Source organism: Neophocaena asiaeorientalis, unplaced genomic scaffold (genome assembly GCF_003031525.2).
Source record: "Neophocaena asiaeorientalis asiaeorientalis breed wild unplaced genomic scaffold, Neophocaena_asiaeorientalis_V1.1 scaffold670, whole genome shotgun sequence".
NCBI classification, from domain to species: Eukaryota; Metazoa; Chordata; class Mammalia; order Artiodactyla; family Phocoenidae; genus Neophocaena; species Neophocaena asiaeorientalis.
In genome coordinates, this window is record NW_020175080.1 from 166,389 (window position 1) to 188,148 (window position 21,760).

General features: G+C 44.5%; 1 protein-coding gene across 1 annotated transcript in view; it reads right to left on the bottom strand.

The window, feature by feature from the left end:
- Positions 1-21,760, bottom strand: part of FHOD3 (formin homology 2 domain containing 3) — a 429,142-nt gene that overhangs the window by 47,247 nt on the left and 360,135 nt on the right. The window contains 1 exon segment of the mRNA XM_024764148.1: positions 6,758-6,916. Coding sequence (XP_024619916.1) covers positions 6,758-6,916 — 159 coding nt within the window.

The window sequence follows — 21,760 nt, forward strand, 5'->3', positions numbered from 1 at the left end:
TACAATAAAGCTGCGGTATTAAGACAGTGTGGCATGGGCTGAATGACAGATACAGAGACCAGTGGGACAAAATGGGGCACCCAGAAATAGACTACACAAATATGGCCCAGTGATTCTGACAAAGGTATGAAGGCAGTTCAGTGGACAAATGGTAGTGTTTTCAACAAATGGTGTTGGATGGACCAACTGGAATCCATATGCAAAAAGTGAACCTCAACTTAAACCTTCCACCTTCTACATAAGTTAACTCAAAGGGGATCATAGATCTAAAAGTAAGAAGCAACAATACAAAACTTTTAGAAGGAAACACAGGAGAAAATTTTTGTGACACAGGTTATGCAGTGAACTTCTAGACATGATACAAAAAAAGAATAGGTTGATAAATTAACCTTCATCCAAATTAAACACTTTTTCTCTGTGAAAGACACTGTTAAGAGAATGAAGAGACAAGTTACAGTTCCTCAAAAGATTAAACATAGAGTTATCACATGACCCAGCAATTCTGTTTGTATTTACCCTAGAAAAATTAAAACAGCATTCACACAAAAACTTGTACATGAGTATTCGTAGTAGCTTTATTCATAACTGCTATGAACTGGACCAAGCTAAATATTCTTCAATGGGTGGATATTTATATTTACAAACAGCCAGTGGTACATCCCTACAATGCGATGACACTCAGCAATAAAAAGGGACCAACTGTAGATACAAACTGCGACTTGGATGAATCTCAGAGGCATTGATCATGCTGAGTGAAAGAAGCCAATCTCAAAAGGTTACTCGCTGTACGATTCCTTGTGTATGACATTCTCGGAAAGACAAAACCATAGTGATGAGAATCAATCAGTCATTAACAGGGGCTAGGGGTGGGTTAAGGGTGTGACTAGAAAGGGACAGCACAAGAGCTTTTCTGGGAGATGGGACTGTTTCGAATTTTGACTACAGTGGTCATTGCATGAATTTATATATGTTTTAAAACTCAATAGACCTGGACCCCCGCCAAAAGTCAACTTTACTCTATATTAATTTTTTTTAAAAAAGCCAAAATAAAAGACTGGACACTTGACACCAGAATCAGCAAACAAGCAGATATCTACATGATTGTGCCTTAGGAGGTATCTGGGTGGGGCAGTAGTTGTCCTAGGCTCCTGAAAGTGTTATCAGGGAGGACTGTCTCAGGAGTTTATCAGAAGCCAGTGACGACAAACTGTATTGAAGACCTCTTTTGGGCTGTGGTCAGAGTGAGGTCACAGGTGGTGAGCCCTAGATACCTCTTCTTCCAACATCCTCTTCATCACGGCCCCAAACACAGATTATGTGGGTGGAATGGAGCATCAGGGAGACGTTCAGTGACGATCCTCTTTGTTCTCCCACAGGCTGATGCCACTGATTCCACCTGTCCACACAGATGGCATTTAAAAAGGACCAAAACAAGCCAAGCAGATGTCACTTCTTCCAAAACACCCAGCATTTGAACTCAACTGGTTTTCAAAAGAAAAACTTAACTAAGAATTTGTATTTTAATTTTCTTAATGCTCCAATTGTTTTAAGCATGTACAAGAATTCCGAAATATAAAGTCGTCAACGCTTTTCCCCCTTCTTCAGAAGGCATTTTCCTGGGATGATTCTTGTTTGCTTTTTTCCTTTGGGAAAGTAATCAAACACTCTTTTGTTTTTCCTTTCTCTAATTTAAACCATTTGTTCACTACTGAAGATTTATGAGGTTACCATCTGCCAGTTTATTTTACTTCTTTTTTACACATCTCTGACAATAAAAATAGCCGTAAGACGGGGACAGGAGGTCAACGCTACCTCCTATGAGGTGATGGTCCCTTTTTTCCATGAGCAGATGACAAGGGAATGAGCATACCTTTAATTTGCTCTTTACCATGTCAGTAGATTTACTGATGTTTCTGTGATGACCATTTGGTTTCACAGGGAGAAAAACATCAAACAGGCCCATGACATAACAATCTCAGTGTTTTTTTGCTTTCTTCCAGACAGTGTTTCTCCAGCACTGCTTTAACTATGCTTGCTTTTGTATCTGAAAATCATATTTTAGATGAAAATTCACAAGTCTTACTTATTTTTTACAGACCCAAATGCTTTGGGGTTTGGCCATCTCATTCACTTGCAGATGAGACCATACTAAGTAATTATCATGTCTTGTGAGTTTTTTTTTTTTTTTAACCATCCTTATTGGAGTATAATTGTTTTACAATGGTGTGTTAGTTTCTGCTTTATAACAAATTGACTCAGCTATACATATACGTGTATCCCCGTATCTCCTGAGTTCTGAACAGAACCCTGGCTATGACTCCGGATGAGAATCTAACAGCAGAAAGTTGGAGCCTTTATGCAGGGCTTGGAAGCAACTTGCAGTCTCATGAGACAATGGCATTCTCTTCTTGCACTTCATCTCAGGGAGGGGCTTTTTCTTTTTTTTAGTTAACTTCTCAAGTTTATTTCTTGACAGTATCTTCTTTCGTTCTTACGATTACTCAAGTGAGGCACGTAAGGCAGAAATTAGGCACCAAATTTACAGATGAAGACGCAGTGCCTGAAGCTAGGCTGGATAACCAAGGCAGCGCCGGAGAACCACCCAGGGGCTCCTCCTACTTTCTAGCGCCGCCTCCGTGCTCATGGCGATTCCACAAACTACCAGGGTGGCTAAGGTGCCCAGTCACTGGGACATTCTCATTCCTGGCACTGTGGACCCACTGATGGGCTCCTGTGCTCTGGTTCACCTGCGCGTGTCCAGCGCTCACTCAGGGACCCGTGGACGGGGTTCCCAACACAAACTGCTTGAGGAGATACTGTAGCTTTGTACAGGCGGCCAAAGGGAAATTCTGTTTCTAGGATGCTGACTGGCCTGGCGGCCAAGCAGGGCCAAGTTAAATGTCGTTTGGGGCCATTCAATTGTGTTACCCTCTGAGTAAACACAGACTCTAAAAATGAGAAAAGCAAGGAGAAAAATGAAAACCCTTCCTACTTCCATCTGTGATACCTCAGCGATGTTTTACTTGGGAAAATACCATTAATAATACTTAGAGATGCCCCCAAATCATATTCTAAAGTTTAATACTCTTAAGAAAAACTACTTCCTTAATGAAGTTACTTACTCCCATGGGTTTTCATGATGAGCCAGATAGAAAACATGGGGTGGACAAACAGGATGTCAGTGAATACATCCTAGTCACGTCCAGGTACACAGAGGTTTCGTTTCGAATGACCCCATTAAGCCGTGGTGCCACGCTACAGGGCCTGCATCCAAGAAGCAGATGGTTTGGCAAAAGGCCATTTGGGCATAAGCTGGAAATCATATTAGTGAAGATCTGTAAGGACGCAACTTACATCTCTTCTCAGCCCTGACTTAACTCTCGAACAACAAGCCTAGACAGTTGATAAGCTTTGGGGGAGTAGCTCTGCACTTGGATGAAGACCATCTCTACCCCTTGGGCCCCTGGGATCAGTGGCCAGAGACAGCAGGTAACAGCTGGGAGGGCCTGGGTTCTGTCTTCCCCACAAGGACTGGTTTCTTCTGGATTCTCAGCTACGGCTGACAAGAGTTGAAAATATACACAGTCTCTGGATTTGCCCAGGCAGCTTCAGATGAGGGGTTCTCAATCAGGGTGATTCTGTCCCCAGGGTATATTGATGAAGTCTAAGAGACATTTTTGGTTGTCACCCCTGGATGGGTGCCACTGGCTTCTTGTGGGCAGAGGCCAGGGATCCTGAACACCTTACAATGCACAGGACAGCTCCCACAATAAAGAACTGTCCAGCCCAGCATGGCAATAGTGCCAGCTGATAAACCTTGCTTTCAATAAAAACTGTGGTAAAAATGTGTAACTCCATGTCTTGTGACTATATATGAATTTACCGAGCACTCATGACACAACAAGCTCTCAGGAAGGGTTAGGCAGTGTTTTCTATGGCTGTGTCCTCTCACTGTACCTCATTTCATATGCCAGCTACTCCCAGAGGAAAACCATAGGCAGTGCTGTGATGCAGACTGCATTGCCTCATGCGTCTTCTCACTCCCCTTTCAGATTCCCTCTTATTCTTTTCGGTGGGTGAGCCCAGGCCCAGACAGCCCACCTGGGCTGGCCGCCGCCAGAGCTGGCCTGTGGATTGCACTTCAGACTCAGGCTCTAGAAATCATATTTCAGCTCGACCTCTTACTGGCTTGTGAGCTTGGACAAGGACAAACGTTGGAACTCACCCTCTTCATCTTTAAGATGAAGAACATAATAGTATGTACCTCGTAAGGGTCTGATGAGCATCTGTGTGAAGCACCTACCTGGTGTCTGGCCCACAGGAGGAAACCTAGGAAAGTCAAGTTTAGTGCTGTGCTGCTCCCATATCCGTCATCATTACTGTACCTATCATCATTCCTTCCTGGATTGAAAAAAACAGTCAGAAAAGGAAAAAATAATTTGATTCATTCTAAAATCTAACTAACTTATTGTATCTGAAACTCTCCCCACCCAGGGAGACTGACATTTCAGGAAAGAAAAAAGGCAAAACCAAAGGCATCCATCTCTCCTGATGGACTTTCAAGTTCTCATGGCAATAAGAGGAAATATTTTTAAAAGGGAAAGTTGTCATTTTTTCCTTCAATCAAGCTGGCCCTGGCTGCATTTGGAGACTATGTATGAATCTGAAGCTTTTGCAGTCTTTAAAAGATCCTGTGAAGTAAACAGGATGGCCAGAACGTGCGCTAGGGCCTACTACTCTGTCTGTCCTATGTGAGAGACACTTTGCACTTGGTTCGTCCCGCTGGGCAGCTCCCACCTGCCCAATGCCCTTCTCTCTTGCTGCTCTGTGCGTCCCAGGGTGGAGGTCCCTCACACTGAGGCTGGGCCTGCTCCCTTCTTTCTCGCTGTCTGGCAGCTGCCTCAGTGTCCCTCTCTGTATTTGCCTACTCTTTGTCACCTGCTCTCTCCTTTTTACACCCTCCCTGGTCTGCCACGTGCCCTCACTCCCTGGCTCTGTTGACCTGCTGTGCTGCATGGCCTGACTCCAGGGCTCGGGCTCCACCTCCTCTCCAGCCAGAGAGAAGTGCCATTTCCCTCATCGTACCTGCTCCTGGCACAGGCTGTGTGTGTGTTTCTCAGGGCAGAGTTGCTTAGGCCTCGTACTGGTTTCCTAGGTTTGCCATAACAAAGCTTCACAAACTCAGGGTTTCCAAACAAAGGAAATTTATTCTCTCACCGTTTGAGAGACTAGAAGTCTAATATCAAGGTGTCGGCAGGGCCATGCTCTTTCTGAAGACTCGAGGGGAGGATCTTTCTTCGCCTTGTCCTCGCTTCTGGTAGTTGCCGGCAGTCCTTCATGTTCCTTGGCTTGTAAACGCTTCCCTCCAATTTCTGCCTCCATCATCACACAGTGCTCTGTTCTGTGTGTCTTCCTGTGTATCCTCTGTGTTCCCATGGCATTCCCCTCTCTGTGTCTATGTCCAAACTTCTCTCTTCTTAGAAGGGTAACAGCCAGTGGAGTAGGACCCACCCGAATCCAGGATGACTTTATCCTAACTTGATCATGTCTGCAAAGACCCTATTTCCAAATAAGGTCACATTCTGGGGTCCTGGGTAGGCATGGATTTTGACGTTTGTACTCAATCCAGTACAAACCTCTGGAACACGGCTTTTCCTGTAGAGGTCTCTGCTTTCCAAAGCACAAAGGCACGGCTGTCCTCCTGGGTTCAGGCATCACTTTGCCCCATGGGCCCCATTGCCCCCTACCACACTCAGGGCTGGAGACGCGTAGGGCACAGCCCCACAGGCCTTCCTCACTTTCAACTCTCCCGCCAAAGCCCGCTCTCCCTCACCGCAGCCAGCCTTCATTGGCTTCCTTCACTCTCGAGGCTTTCAAATAAGACTGGGTATGAAGGGATCTCAAATATGGAGAGCCTTTAAAGGAATCCAGGGCTCTTTGCCAATAGAAGGATGGGGTGGGTGTCACCCAACATCATGAAGCAGTGTCTTCAGATCCCCACTCTGACCCAGTGAGCCTCCAGGCCATCTACCCATCTGTAGGAATCTGTGGGCTGAACCATTGGTTTCACTCACTCTTTCTCTGTTATAAGAACAGGAGATTTAACTTCCTACAGACAGGCACCAGCCCACAGCAAAGGGTGAGCAGGGCCTGGTGGAAGGGCACTGGACCCTGGCAGAGCAGGGTAGCTGTGGCACCAGCTGGGCCGCCTGCCAGCCATGTAGTCACAACCAAGGCACCCAATCTCTCTCCACTTGTGCCACTCAGATTAACAAATGCTGCAGACTCAGTTGGCTTGGGTTTTCCAGCTGATCAAATGAAACCCATCTCTACACACCCCAAAGGGTGCCAAGAGAGAAACAAATCCGCTAACACGGAGTGAGCATGTATGGAAAACCCTACTTTTGAGACTGTTCATTAAACGTATTTGGTTTGAAATGATGTGAAAGAAGGCATCCCAGCCCCACCCCTGTGGAGGTTGTCAAATTCTTCCACGTCGAGGTAGGTGGAATGTGGTCAGAAGGAAGTTAGTAAATGAACCAGAGAGTGAGGATCTCTGAATTTCCTAGGCAAAGTGGGGCTTCTTTCCCCCCAGAAGTTAAAAAACAAGATGTGAGAATTATTAACATTATTCAGAATCTGGCTGAGACAGAAAAATGGCAAGCCACCCTGTGGAGAAAGTCACATTGGACACAGTAATGTTTACATATGCAACATATTACAGAACACAAATAACCCTCCACAGAGCTCCCCTTACCTCAATCCCTTCTTTGTTTAAGGCATATTCATCAAAATTCAAAATGGCTATCTTAATCGTTCTTGGAGGGGGCAGTACCGTCAGGCCAATATTAATAGCATTGCTCCTCTTGGAATCCAGGACGATGATCTCCTGCTTTTTTCCATCTGCAGCAGTTTTCTTGTGATAAAATAAGGAGAATCCAAGATTAATGCATCATCTTTGGTCCTCTATTAAAAGCAAACTCACAACTTACTTAGACATGAAAACAAATGCCCTCAGTTTAGCTCAGGGAAGGACTGGCTACCTCTCAGCACAGCAGAGATCAGGGATTAGTTCCAAGAGGCCGCCAAGAGAAGGGCAGCAATGGAACTTCGCGAGTCAGACACGTTACAAAATAAAATTGATTTGCCTTCAATTGGGAAAAATGTGATATTTTGCAAGGAAAAAAAAAGGTTTTTTTTCCATAGAAGCAGTGGAAACAAAACTCAAACCTCTCAGAGTTCCCTTCCTGCAGGCTGCAAGGTATCGGAATGTGCCTTGCTTGGCCCTGGAGCGTGTGGTGTGTGCCCAGAGATGGAGAAAGCTGGTCTGCGCACCGAGAAGACAGGAGCCAGAGGGGAATCCGGCATCGCTGGCCGGTCAGCCCTTCTGCATCTCAGGAGCTCCTCTCATCATTCCAACATCCTCCGCCCCGACACCTGAGCACTTCCGCCTCTCCTGCTACACACAGCCATCTGGGCAGCTGCCCAGGGAGTGGGAGAAGAGGAGTGAGGGATAAACTAGCAAAGAGGCCGAGGAGGGGGACCAAGTCCCCACAGAGCCCTGATGTATGTGGCCTCCCTGCTGGCCTGGCATCCTCGGGGCAGTCCCTGCGGCCAGCCCCGGGCTGGCACACGGCCAGAAGCCAGGAAGGTGTGAGGTGCTGAGCCAATGCTCACCTCTGCCCAGAGCTGTGACAAGGCCCCCAGCCTTCCCCTTCAGCTCTCGGGAAGTCAAGGGCGGCTGGCAACCGGGACAGGTGGAGGGGGGTCGGCCAGCAAGCTCCCTGTGCTGCACAGCTTCCCTTGAGGCCACAGGGCTGGGAGGATGATGATTCTGATTCATGAAACAAGCCTGGGGTGACGAGGATGGGTAAGACCCGTCCAGCACAGTGATGGGGTGTGCTCACCGTGTGAGGGACCCAGCTGTGGGGTAACTAACTCACCTGGTGGTGGAGGGGGTTAGGGTCTGGAGAAGCTGCCACCTGAGCTGGACCCTCAAGACTGTCTAGGACTAGCCTGGGGCTGGGAGAGAATATAAGGAGAGGAGAAGTGCCTTTGTCTCGCTCCAGGGAACGGCCAGGGATGAAGCTGGAGGTTTGGGGGCCATATGGGGGAGCTCCATGAATCAGCTGCTCAGAAGCCCCCTGCAGGCAGGCCCCAGCTGAGCAGCTGACAGCTGCTCAAGGTTGGCCTCCTGTGCGGAGGCCTCAGCCTCTCCTCTGAGGAAGGGAACCAGGCTGGGCCTGGGAGCAGCTGAGCCGCCCAGGGAAGCTGGTCGCTGTAGCACAGGAGGTTGGGAGCTGGCAAGGAAAGACGGCTGCGGCCCCTTAAGTCCTACTGAGCCCTTCCAAACTCAATTGCTAACATTCTATTTTAGGTCCTTAAATATGCATTTGGGAATAAATTACAGTTTCTTCATGAAGAAAATAACCGAAAGCATCCCAGCTGTTTGGCCGCCTGGTAGCCGGGAGGAACAATTCCTGTGGGTGTGCTCGTCGGCTTGGAACTGTGAGCTCCCAGGGACACGCGGCATAAATGCACCCTCACTCTGTAGGGCAAGCTTGTCTTCTATATATTTAAGCAAATAAGCTTATCAGGAGCCCCTGAAATTTAGCTGAAATCTACTTTAAAATATTATTTTGTGTATAGAAGGCTAAGAAGGAATGAGAAAAGGTTTGACAAAATGCTGATTACAGGCAATGAAGACAGATGTGATGACTTGAGATGCCCACGTTGGGGTGCGGGGTGTCCACCCCTCCAGGTGCTACAGGGAGCCTGTCCAACATCCATTCCCTCTTCCCTGCTCACCAACAGGGACTTGATTTTTTTCAGGCTGGTAATATGTCAGTGAAATCAGCCACCTCCCTGGACCCTTGGCAGGTAAGGCTGGCAGTTTGGGTTTTTGTTTTCCTGATTAAAAAGAGATAGACCCAGTAAGCCATGCCTTTTGCCTTTCCTCCTTCTTCCTGCCTAGAATGTGGATGTGAGGCCCAGAGAGACAGCAGTGAGACATCTCATGAGCATAAGGAATGAAGCCACATGGACGGCAGCATGGAAGATGGAAGAAGCCTGGGACCTGGCATTGGAGAGGCAACTACCCACAGCCAGGCTCCAGCGCAGGAAGCATTTACAGGAAGGCAGGGGTTCCCTGGGAATCATTAGCCCTTAGCCCCCCATCTATAGAGTCCCCGTCATTCTAGGAGCCTGCAGAGATGACTGAGCAGGCCCAGCCCAACTGCAGCCTTTGTGCAAATGAGAAAAAGATGCCCACCTCCAGGGAGACACAGCCCCATGGCAAACATCTTGAGAGGGAAGCACCGCTCAGATTTAAGCCCTCCCCCCTCAGCCAGTGTCCACGTGCAGCAAGCAACCCACACAGACTCAGGGGTGGCTCTGAGCCTGAGATGTCCTTGCCCCCATTCTCAGTAGAACTCAGTTCACACCAACGGACACACCCACACCCACACCCCCCATAAATCGGGAAGAAGCAAGCTGCTGGACATCCTGAGATAATGGGGAAGTTATCTTCACAAACGACGCTACATGTTTTCAGAGCATTTCCAACCACTTCGCAAAGGAAGGAATAAGAATTAAAGTCATATCTGAAATTGGATTGCTAAATCTCTGGATTTTATCCAAGAGGTATTTTAAATGCTCTTCTTCATAATTAAAACAGACTCCACTGGATGCTACTGACCCCTCAAGTGCCTTGGCGGCTGTCCTGCTCGACACGAGGGGTGGGTCATGCGGGCTTGTCCAACTCTCTCCTCCCCTCCCACAATGAACTGGAGCAGCGCCTGAAAGAACAAGCCAAAGTTCTTCGTGCCCGGAGGCATGCGTCCTGTCTAGGGATTAGCCATCATCAGTTCTGATCCATTTCAATCCTCTTTCAGGGTCAAAGCCCAGACCAGCAAGAGTGACCTTCACTACGTCCTTCACCTGGTCCTGTGTCTGAGTCACTGTCGCCCATCCTCTTCCACAAAGCCTCTCGTGCCCCGTCCTTCATTCCTGCCACCTGCACCCTGAGCCTGACCCCTGGTGCCAGCCTCCCAGGGCAGCCCACCACGGGCCTCCTGCTTCCAGCCTCTTCTCACCCCCAGCCCATTCATCCTACTCTTGCTAAGAGTCTTTCTCAGGCACTCATCTCCTTATTGCATTTCTTTGATCAGACAGTCTGTGACTGTCCATTGTTTGAAATGAGAAAAATAGTAAATTGATCAATGATAGAAAGAGGAGATAAAGCAGATAAGACACAGTGTTCCCTGTAAAGGAGGTTAGGAAATGTTAAATGACCCTCTAAAGGCATCTGGAAAGGAAGGGCTAAGATGTGATGGGACAAAGGTGGAACAGGGTTGGGAGGAAGACAGGAGGTGATACTTCTAGGCAGGAGATGAGAAAGTTGTTTTGCATTTTACTTGAGCCCAGACACACCCCCGAAAACAACACACAAACAAGGAAACCAAACGCCCAAACCTCCTGAAATATCAATACAGGGCCTACTTGAAGGAACTGACAACATTTTCTTGAGAGAAAAAGAAAAAGATGTGCATAAATGAGAAACATCACGTCCCTGGATAGGAAGCCTCAGTGTTGTAAGGATGTTCGTTATCTCTCATCATGGAATTTATATATAAATAATATATATATTTAAAATGATTCTAATCAAAGTCCAACAAGATTTTTTTGGAATTAAAAAATATTCTAGAGTTACTATGAAAGAATATATGTGTAAAAAATCCATAAGTAGAAATATATATAATATCTACCCAATTAGCTCTAAAAAGGTATTATAAAACTGATATAATTAATGTGTAGCACGGGCACTAAACAGCTACAATGATAGAACAGAATAGAATGAAAGTACAGAAAAAGCTCTCATACAGTGATCCAGGGCATTCCAACAAGAGCGCAAGATCAGTGAGTCACAATCCGTCATGAAAGCCCAATTCTAATATGGAACCGAAGAAAGTAACTTTAAGTCAAAAGACTCAGCATGGTAGGTTAACATCATGACAGACTGGATTGACTGACATCTTCCTTCTTTAAAAAAAAAAAGCCAGCAGAAAGCAAGAACACAGGCTGTGTGGGAATGGCCAAGGGTCATCATGGTTGGAGTATGCCACACCCCATGAGACCCCTCTGCTGATTGGCTGTTATCAGCGATGGTCCACAACAGCAAACCCTGAGCAGGAAAAGAGGCTGAGAAGCAAGCTCAGTCCTTCAACTGTCTCTTGCTGGTTGGCAGGGTATCTTCCCACATTTATTTATTTTATGCCTTTCTCTGATATAGATCTCATTTCCTGAGTGCCTGTTAGGCTCCTACACCTTGAACGGGGACATTTTTCATGGAGACCAACAAAAATGTGGGGGGCCACGATGCCACCGGCAGCAATGGTCGGTCCTGGGATGACAGGAAATAAGCGTTTCTGCCTCAATTCTCTGATAAAAGGTCTACCAGCCAAACCTCTGCCCTCAGTTCTGAAGAATTCACAGGGCAGAAAGGATGCTGAGGGTGGCTCCTGTGGGTGGGGCTTCAGGCACAGGATGCTGGACTAGGGGGCGGCTGGAAGTGAAAATGGGAACAACTGTCTCCGGGGCAAGAGAGTTGCCCCAGCAACAGAGTGGAAGTGAGCAGAGTCGGGGGAACCAGGGTGGGGATGTCTTTGAACATGAAATTTCCCCAAGTACGTCCAGAAGTTCTCAAGGTAAAAGAGGAACTTACTTCTAAAAGGGGCAGGGGGCACTCTAGGAAGAGGCCAGGCTCTGATTTGCTTCCAGAAAGCCTAGTGAAGCTGAACTTCTGAGCCGAACGAGGCAGCAACACCCAGAACCTCCTTCAAAACAACAACTATCAGGGAGCCTCCAACCTGCCAACAGTTGCCTTGCCAGAAATACTGTCTCTGGAGAAATGCTTCTGGTTTGCATGGAATGGAGGGCTTCTGTTTGTTTTTGACTTGGCCAAGAAGATTGCAGGGAGTGGGGAGAGGGTGTAACAGCCAAAAGGGTGAGAGACCGAGGTTACCCTCTATAGCAAGAGATGCTGTCAGGGCCAGCAGAGACCTCTTAGAGAGAAGGGGCAGGAAGGAAGTCACCAAGGAAGTTCAGCTCCTTTCCCCCAAGCTGTCCAAGAGGGCTGAGGGTCCAGTTCCAGGAGGCAGAAGTGAGCTCCTCCAGGAGGAAGCTTCAAACAGGCGGTGCCCATGACCACAAGACTTACAGAATTTCTAAGAAGCAAAGAAGGGGTACTCAATTTAAGCAGTGAGTGCTAACTGCCAAGGCTTAGGGGTAAGGGCTGTGACTTTCCTCTGCAGCCCTAGATTCACCTGGTGGTCAGCTCCCTGGGTGGGGGCCGTCTCTCTAGAACCAACCAGCTCCAAGAGGTTGGGCCCTGCGAACTCAGCCACTCCAAGGGACAGAAAGTCACATACGACAGGAATATTTTTTAGAACGGCTAAACCACCTATTCAGGTCTTCTCAGGGAGACACCGGGGCAACGCCAATCCTGATACAGAGACGGATGACCACAGGCCTTGCAGGGAGGAGACATGCAAGTCAGGTTTTTGGATAGAACAAAGTATTGCCTCCAAGAACAAGTCTTTTAGAATCTGCAAGTAAAGAGACAAACTTGATTCGGAATGGTTATGGGGTGGGTGACCGCCATGTAAGAGTGACCACAACCTGACAGCATTCGATATCCTGAGGACGAGACCATTACTCCCCCTCATAATCATTCAGTTTCGGAAAAGAGAAGGGTGAATATTCAGGCAGCAGTTAGGAAAAAGTGGAAAGGAAAACTTTAACGCTAAATAGTAGTCATTAAGCTTAGAGGCTGATTTAAAACCTCACATTGGAATCTCAGGAAAGTCACGTTGAGACAAAGGCTAAGAAAATCAATCGCATAAAAAAAAGATTGACCTGTTAACACAGCACAAAAGCACATTCTCCCCTGTTGCACTGGGTCTACCGAACAACCCTGGGAGGTCAGGCACACAGGATCAGGCCTGGTTTCTTTCTTTTTTTTCCCCCCATAATCAAAACCAGGCTCAGAGAGGTTGACCGACTTGCTCAAGGTCACACAGTTAGAGGTAGAGTCCAGACCAAATGAAATTTAAAGTTTCAGTAGCAAAGCATACAGATCATTAAGAAGAAAGAGAGAGTCTTTTTTTAAAAAAAAAAATGACAAGATTCAAAAATCCCCAAGGGAAGAGCACGAGGAAGTGTTCAGAGCATGAGCTTGAAAGTAGCCGAAACAAAACGGAATCCAGGGATGACACGAACAGATTCAGGAGCCCTGAAGGGTAACTGCAAATATGCAGAGCATCAAGTCACCAGGGGGGTCAGCTGGGGTCTGACCCATTCACGGCCTGGAGACCTTGCCAAGTCACTGAATCTCTCTGTGTCTCCTGTCCTCTCTGGGACCCAATCTCACAGGGTTTGTTGTGAGGATGAAAGGAGACAATGGATGTAAATCAGTGAGAACAAGGCTTGGCCCCTGGTAAGGACAACAGAAGTGTCTGCTGGGACTATTAGAAGAGTATTACTGGTACTGATACATGTAAAGTATTCAGGACAATACCTGGAAAATAGTGCTTTCTAAGAATTAGCTCTTAGCTTTTTTCACTACCAATGACTCCTTTTTTAAAAATCATTTTAACGTAATAACATTGTATTTTAAAAATATATGGTTTACCAAAGTGTATTTTTCATAACTAATGCATCTACCACGCTTACTGATCAAAGGCACCTACATAAACAGGAGCGTCAGATCAGACCGGTGTCCCCACCCTGAATAGTTATAGTTGCAGGACAGTGCAGGGACTTGATACTCAGTTTAGCCTGCAGAGCTGCTTCCCGGGGACATGGACAACTTGCCTGAGGCTTCCTGAATGAATGAAAAGAGCTTATGGATGTTCATTAGAGTCTGTGCAGACTCCCAGGCACATGGACAGTGCCTGGTGTGGGAAGTAGATCTAGTAAATGAGCCGTGGCACACCATGATAAAGACGGCCAAGGTCCAGAGAAGGGCCACCGTGAAGGCATAAAATTCCACGTGCGAGGAGAGGACAACGTGAGCAGAGTAGGGAGGGGAGCACGGGCAAAGATTGTGGAGGCTCACAGTCTGGGCAGGTGGATAGGGCTTGCCTTCCAAAGTTTTCTGAAATGTTGACACGGAGAGTCACCCCTTTGAATTTCTAAAGAGTAATTTTACTAGACACAAAGGATGCAGTTTCTAAAAAGCAGTTATTCAGCACACAGAACTTGTCATCGCACAGGGTGCTGTGACTGAAAACAGAAACTGGGCTAAGGACATGATTTATTAAGAGAACTCAGAGTCTTGGAGAATACTGCTAAGTTTGAGAGCATTTCCATGAAAGGCGGCTGACCTCTCAAAACGCTTGTCAGCATCACTGTCACAGACCCTGGGGCTGGCTCAGCAAGGCGTGAGCTCTAGAAATGGCAAATCATTCCTCCTCGTGATGCTACAGGATATTTTCGAAACTGTCCATTGAGAAAGTGACAATGACAGTGATGCCACAATACAGATGTCATGAAGATGTGACTGCTATGGACTTTCCCTAAGTCCTGTGACGAGGGAGGAGGCCATATACGTGGGAAAGCATTAAGGCAAAAGACAACAACAACATCCAAAAGCCAAAGAAAGACACCTAAATAAAAGCTGAAAAACCTTTAGTTAGGAATAGAGTTTCTGAGGACCTGGCCAGAACAGGCTTGCTTATTGGTAAGTTTAGGAAAAAAATGTTAACTTCCCACATTTGTTCTTAGAGACTTTTACAGCAGAGGCCAACTGTAAAACAGTTACATTTCCAATGTTAATGTAGTTTATCTAGTACCCTAACCAGGAGACTTTTGAGAGGGGAAGCGAGTACTCTTAATAATTATGCTGGGACCTCCACATACGCCAGGATCATCTTGGATACACTAGGGTGTGCGATCACCCCAGATAAGCTCCAAAGTTGGGTTTGGCATTTCCAGGGAGAATTCAGGTTTTCTGAGGGTGCTGTTTAATAAAATAACATACTTCCTTATGACCTGAACTTGAATATAAGGTAGGAAGATTTTCCTCTCTTCTCAGGAGAATAAAATGGAGGTGGACGTGAGGGGCCAGTGAAGGAGTCAATGTGGAAAGTGATGGTGGGAACAATGCCCCCCTCAATGGTGCCTCATTTTTCACTTTAAATCAATGGTTCACAACTTTGGCTGAGGACCCTGGGGAGATTTTCAAAATAACCCAGGCCAGGGCTTACCTCAGACCAATAAATCATCATCTCCGAATTTTCTTAAAGAGTCACTGCTAATAGTTTCTGATATATTTCAAAACTTCAAGGTAAATAAAGTTGAACAAATTTCTCCAAATCCATTCCGGGGCCCCCTCCCCTTAATAAAGCAATGAACCCAGGTGAGTAAGACAGCAATGAGTCCCCAAAGGGGAAAACAGGTCCCTTCTTCCTTCTGTGCGCCTCTTCCACGCCATACCTTTTGTGGTCTCTCTGGATCTGAGAGTATAAAAGCTGCCCTTTGGGGGCAAGTGGAAATTGGCCGTCCTGGATTAGGCACAGGGGTGGAAGGCCACTTCCTGAGGCTCCTCAGAGTGCTGTCAAGTCCATGGAGGGTACCTCCCCACTCCCAGGGGCTTTCTGCCCTGGCATCCTACCCTGGGGTCATTTTAACCACCTCTTATGCCATTCTCCACATCTTAGACCGGCAGAAAAAACACAACATAATGAAACTTAGTGCAGGATTTCTGTCTTTTTCCTCAAAATATAATTAAAATCATCTTACCAAAAAGCTATAGAGAGAGATTGGTTCAGGGTGGTGGAGTAGAAGGACGTGCTCTCACTCCCTCTTGTGAGAACACCAGAATCACGACTAGCTGCTGGACAATCACTGACAGGAAGACACTGGAACTCACAAAAAAAGACATCCAAAGACAAAGGAGAAGCCACAATGAGATGGTAGGAGGGGCACAATGACAATAAAATCAAATCCCGTAACTGCTGGGTGGGTGATTCACAAACTGGAGAACACTTATACCACAGAAGTCCACCCACTGCAGTGAAGGTTCTGAGCCCCACGTCAGGCTTCCCAACCTGGGGGTCCGGCAACAGGAGGAGGAATTCGTAGAGAATCAGACTTTGAAGGCTACAGAGATTTGATTACAGGACTCTGACAGGACTGGGGGAAACAGAGACTCCACTCTTGGAAGACACACACAAAGGAGTGTGCACGTCGGGACCCAGGGGAAGGAGCAGTGACCCCAGGGGAGACTGACCCAGACCTACCTGCTAGTGTTGCAGGGTCTCCTGCAGAGTGGGGGTGGCTGTGGCTCACTGTGAGGACAAGAACACTGGCAGCAAATGTTCTGGGAAGTACTCCTTGGTGTGAGCCCTCCCAGAGGCTGCCATTAGCCCCACCAAAAAGCCCAGGTAGGCTCCAGTGTTGGGTCGCCTCAGACCAAACAACCAACAGGGAGGGAAGGTAGGACCACCCATGAGCAGACAAGTGGATTAGAGTTTTACTGAGCTCTGCCCACCAGAGCAACACCCAGCTCTACCTACCACCAGTCCCTCCCATCAGGAAACTTCCACAAGCCTCTTAGATAGCCTCATCCACCAAAGACCAGACAGCAGAAGCAAGAAGAACTACAATCCTGCAGCCTGTGGAACAAAAAACCACATTCACAGAAAGACAGACAAGATGAAAAGACAGAGGGCTATGTACCAGATGAAGGAACTAGATAAAACCTCAGAAAAACAACTAAATGAAGTGGAGACAGGCAACCTTCCAGAAAACAATTCGGAATAATGACAGTGAAGATGATCCAAGGTCTTGGAAAAAAAATGGAGGCAAAGATCGAGAAGATGCAAGAAATGTTTAACAAAGACCTAGAAGAATTAAAGAACAAACACCTAGAAGAATTAAAGAACAAACAAACAGAGATGAACAATACAATAACTGAAATGAAAAATACACTAGAAGGAATCAATAGCAGAATAACTGAGGCAGAAGAAAGGATAAGTGACCTGGAAGACAGAATGGTGGAATTCACTGCCATGGAACAGAATAAAGTAAAAAGAATGAAAAGATATGAAGAGAGTCTCAGAGACCTCTGGGACAACATTAAATGCAAAAACATTCGCATTATAGGGGTTCCAGAAAGAGAAGAGAGAGAGAAAGGAGCTGAGAAAATATTTGAGGAGATTATAGTCGAAAACTTCCCTAACAGGGGAAAGAAAATAGCCACCCAAGTCCAGGAAGCACAGAGAGTCCCATAGAGGATAAACCCAAGGAGAAACATGCCGAGACACATAGTAATCAAATGGACAGAAATTAAAGACAAAGAAAAATTACTGAAAGCAGCAAGGGAAAAACGACAAATAACATATAAGAGAACTCCCATAAGGTTAACAGCTGATTTCTCAGCAGAAACTCTACAAGCCAGAAAGGAGTGGCATGACGTATTTAAAGTGATGAAAGGGAAGGACCTACTACCAAGATTACTCTACACGGCAAGGATTTCATTCACATTCAATGGAGAAATCAAAAGCTTTACAGACAAGCAAAAGTGAAGAGAATTCAGCACCACCAAACCAGCTCTACAACAAATGCTAAAGGAACTTCTCTAAGTGGGAAACACAAGAGAAGAAAAGGACCTGCAAAAACAAACCCATAACAGTTGAGAAAATGATAATAGGAACATAAATATTGGTAATTACCTTAAACGTGAATGGATTAAATGCTCTAACCAAAAGACACAGGCTCGCTGAATGGATACAAAAACAAGACCCGTATGTGCGCTGTCCACAAGAGACCCAATTCAGAGCTAGGGACACATACAGACTGATGGAAAAAGGGGATGGAAAAAGATATTCCATGCAAATGGAAATCAAAAGAAAGCTGGAGTAGCAATGCTCATAGCAGATAAAATAGACTTTAAAATAAAGCATGTTACCAGAGACAAGGAAGGACACTACATAATGATCAAGGGATCAATCCAAGAAGAAGATATAACAATTAAAAATATATATGCACCCAACATAGGAGCACCTCAATACATAAGGCAACTTCTAACAGCTATAAAAGAGGAAATTGACAGCAACACAATAATAGTGGGGGACCTTAAGGCCTCACTTACACCAATGGACAGATCATCCAAACAGAAAATTTATAAGGAAACACAAGCTTTAAATGACACAATAGACCAGAGATATTTAATTGATATTTATAGGACATTCCATCCGAAAACAGCAGATTACACTTTCTTTTCAAGTACACACGGAACACTCTCCAGGAGAGATCACATCTTGGGTCACAAATCAAGCTTCAGTAAATTTAAGAAAATTAAAATTATATCAAGCATCTTTTCTGTCCACAATGCTATAAGATTAGAAATGAATTACAGGGAAAAAAACATAAAAAACACAAACACATGGAGGCTAAACAATACGTTACTAAATAAGAGAGATCTCTGAAGAAATCAAAGAGAAAATCAAAAAATACCTAGAGACAAATGACAATGAAAACACGATGACCCAATACCTATGCGATGCAACAAAAGCAGTTCTAAGAAGGAAGTTTATAGCTACACAAGCCTACCTCGAGAAAGAAGAAAAATCTCAAATAAACAATCTAACCTTATGCCTAATGGAACTAGAGAAAAAAGAAGAAACAAAATCTAAAGTTAGTAGAAGGAAAGAAATGATAAAGATCAGACAAGAAACAAATGAAATAGAAACAAAGAAAACAAAAGCAAAGATCAATAAAACTAAAAGCTGGTGCTTTGAGAAGATAAAATTGATAAACCATTAGCCAGACTCATCAAGAAAAAGAGGGAGAGGATTCAAATCAATAAAATTAGAAATGAAAGAGCAGAAGGTACAACAGACACCACAGAAATACAAAGCATCCTAAGAGACTACTACAAGCAACTCTATGCCAATAAAATGGACAATCTGGAAGAAATGGACAAATTCTTAGAAAGGTATAACCTTCCAAGTCTAAACCAGGAAGAAATAGAAAATATGAACAGACCAATCACAAGTAATGAAATTGAAACTGTGATTAAAAATCTTCCAACAAACAAAAGCCCAGGACCAGATGGCTTCACAGATGAAATCTAAGAAACATTTAGAGAAGAGTTAACACCCATCCTTCTCAAACTCTTCCAAAATATTGCGGAGGAAGGAACACTCCAAAACTCATTCTATGAGGCCACCATCACCCTGATACCAAAACCAAAGATACTACAAAAAAAGAAAATTACAGACCAATATCACTCATGAATATAGATGCAAAAATCCCCAACAAAATACTAGCAAACAGAATCCAACAACACATTAAATGGATCATACACCATGATCAAGTGGGATTTATCCCAGGGATGCCAGGATTCTTCAGTATACGCAAATCAATCAATGTGATACACCATATTAATAAATTGAAGAATAAAAACCATGTGATCATCTCAATAGATTCAGAAAAAGCTTTTGACAAAATTCAACACCCATTTATGATAAAAACTGTCCAGAAAGCGGGCACAGAGGGAAACTACCACAACATAATACAGGGCATATACAACAAACCCACAGCAAAGATCATTCTCAATGCTGAAAAACTGAAAGCATTTCCTCTAAGATCAGGAACAAAACAAGGATGTCGACTCTTGCCACTATTATTCAACATAGTTTCGGAAGTCCTAGCTATGGTAATCAGAGAAGAAAAAGAAATAAAAGGAATACAAATTGGAAGAGAAGAAGTAAAACTGTCACTGTTTGCAGATGACATGATACTATACATAGAGAATCCTAAAGATGTCACCAGAAAACTACCAGAGCTAATCAATGAATTTGGTAAAGTGTAGGATACAAAATTAATGCACAGAAATCTCTTGCATTCCTATACACTAATGACGAAAGATCTGAAAGAGAAATTAAGGAAACACTCCCATTTACCACTGCAAGAAAAAGAATAAAATACCTAGGAATAAACCTACCTCAGGAGACAAAAGACCTGTATGCAGAAAACCATAAGACACTGATGAATGAAATTAAAGATGATACAAACAGATGAAGAGATATACCATGTTCTTGGATTGGAAGAATCAACATTGTGAAAATGATTATACTACCCAAAGCAATCTACAGAGTCAATGCAATCCCTATCAAATTACCAATGGCATTTTTTACAGAACTAGAACAAAAAATCTTAAAATTTGTATGGAGACACAAAAGACCCCAAGTAGCCAGAGAAGTCCTGAGGGAAAAAACGGAGCTGGAGGAATCAGACTCCCTGACTTCAGACTATACTACAAAGCTACAGTAATCAAGACAATATGGTACTGGCACAAAAACAGAAATATAGATCAATGGAACAGGATAGAAAGCCCAGAGATAAACCCACACACCTATGGTCAACTAATCTATGACAAAGGAGGCAAGGATATACAATGGAGAAAAGGCAGTCTCTTCAATAAGTGCTGCTGCGAAAACTGGACAGCTATATGTAAAAGAATGAAATTAGAACACTCTCTAACACCATACACAAAAATAAACTCAAAATGGATTAAAGACCTAAATGTAAGGCCAGACACTATAAAACTCTTAGAGGAAAACACAGGCAGAACACTCTTTGACATAAATCACAGCAAGATCTTTTTTGATCCACCTCCTAGAGTAATGGAAATAAAAACAAAAATAAACAAATGGGACCTAATGAAACTTCAAAGCTTTTGCAAAGCAAAGGAAACTACAAACAAGACAAAAAGACCACCTTCAGAAGGGGAGAAAATATTTGCAAACAAATCAACAGGCAAAGGATTAATCTCCAAAATACATAACCAGCTCATGCAGCTCAATATTAAAAAACCAACCCAATCAGAAAGTGGGTGGAAGACCTAAAATAGACATTTCTCCAAGGAAGACATACAGATGGCCAAGAAGTACATGAAAAGCTGCTCAACATCACTAACTATTAGAGAAATGCAAATCAAAACTACAATGAGGTATCACCTCACACCAGTTAGAATGGGCATCATCAGAAAACCTACAAACAAATGCTGGAGAGGGTGTGGAGAAAAGGGAACCCTCTTGCACTGTTGGTGGGAATGTAAATTGATACAGCCACTAAGGAGAACAGTATGGATGTTCCTTAAAAAACTAAAAATAGAATTACCATATGACCCAGCAATCCCACTACTGGGCATATACCCAGAGAAAACCATAATTCAAAAAGACACATGCACCTTAATGTTCACTGCAGCACTATTTACAATAGCCAGGTCATGGAAGCAACCTAAATGCCCACTGAGAGACGAATAGATAAAGAAGATGTGGTACATATATACAATGGAATATTACTCAGCCATAAAAAGGAACAAAATCAGGTCATTTGTAGAGACGTGGATGGATCTAGAGACTGTCATACAGAGTGAAGTAAGTCAGAAAGAGAAAAACAAGTATCTTATATTAATGCATATATGTGGAACCTAGAAAAATAGTACAAATGAACTGGTTTGCAGGGCAGAAATTGAGACACAGATGTAGAGAACAAACGTACGGACAACAAGGGTGTAAAGGGGGTGGTGGTGGTGGTTGTGGGATGAATTGGGAGTTGGGATTGCCATATATACACTAATGTGTATAAAAGGGATAACTAATAAGAATCTGCTATATAAAAAAATAAGTAAAATTCAAACAAAAAGCTATATATATATTATACCTCTATACATATACATATATATATA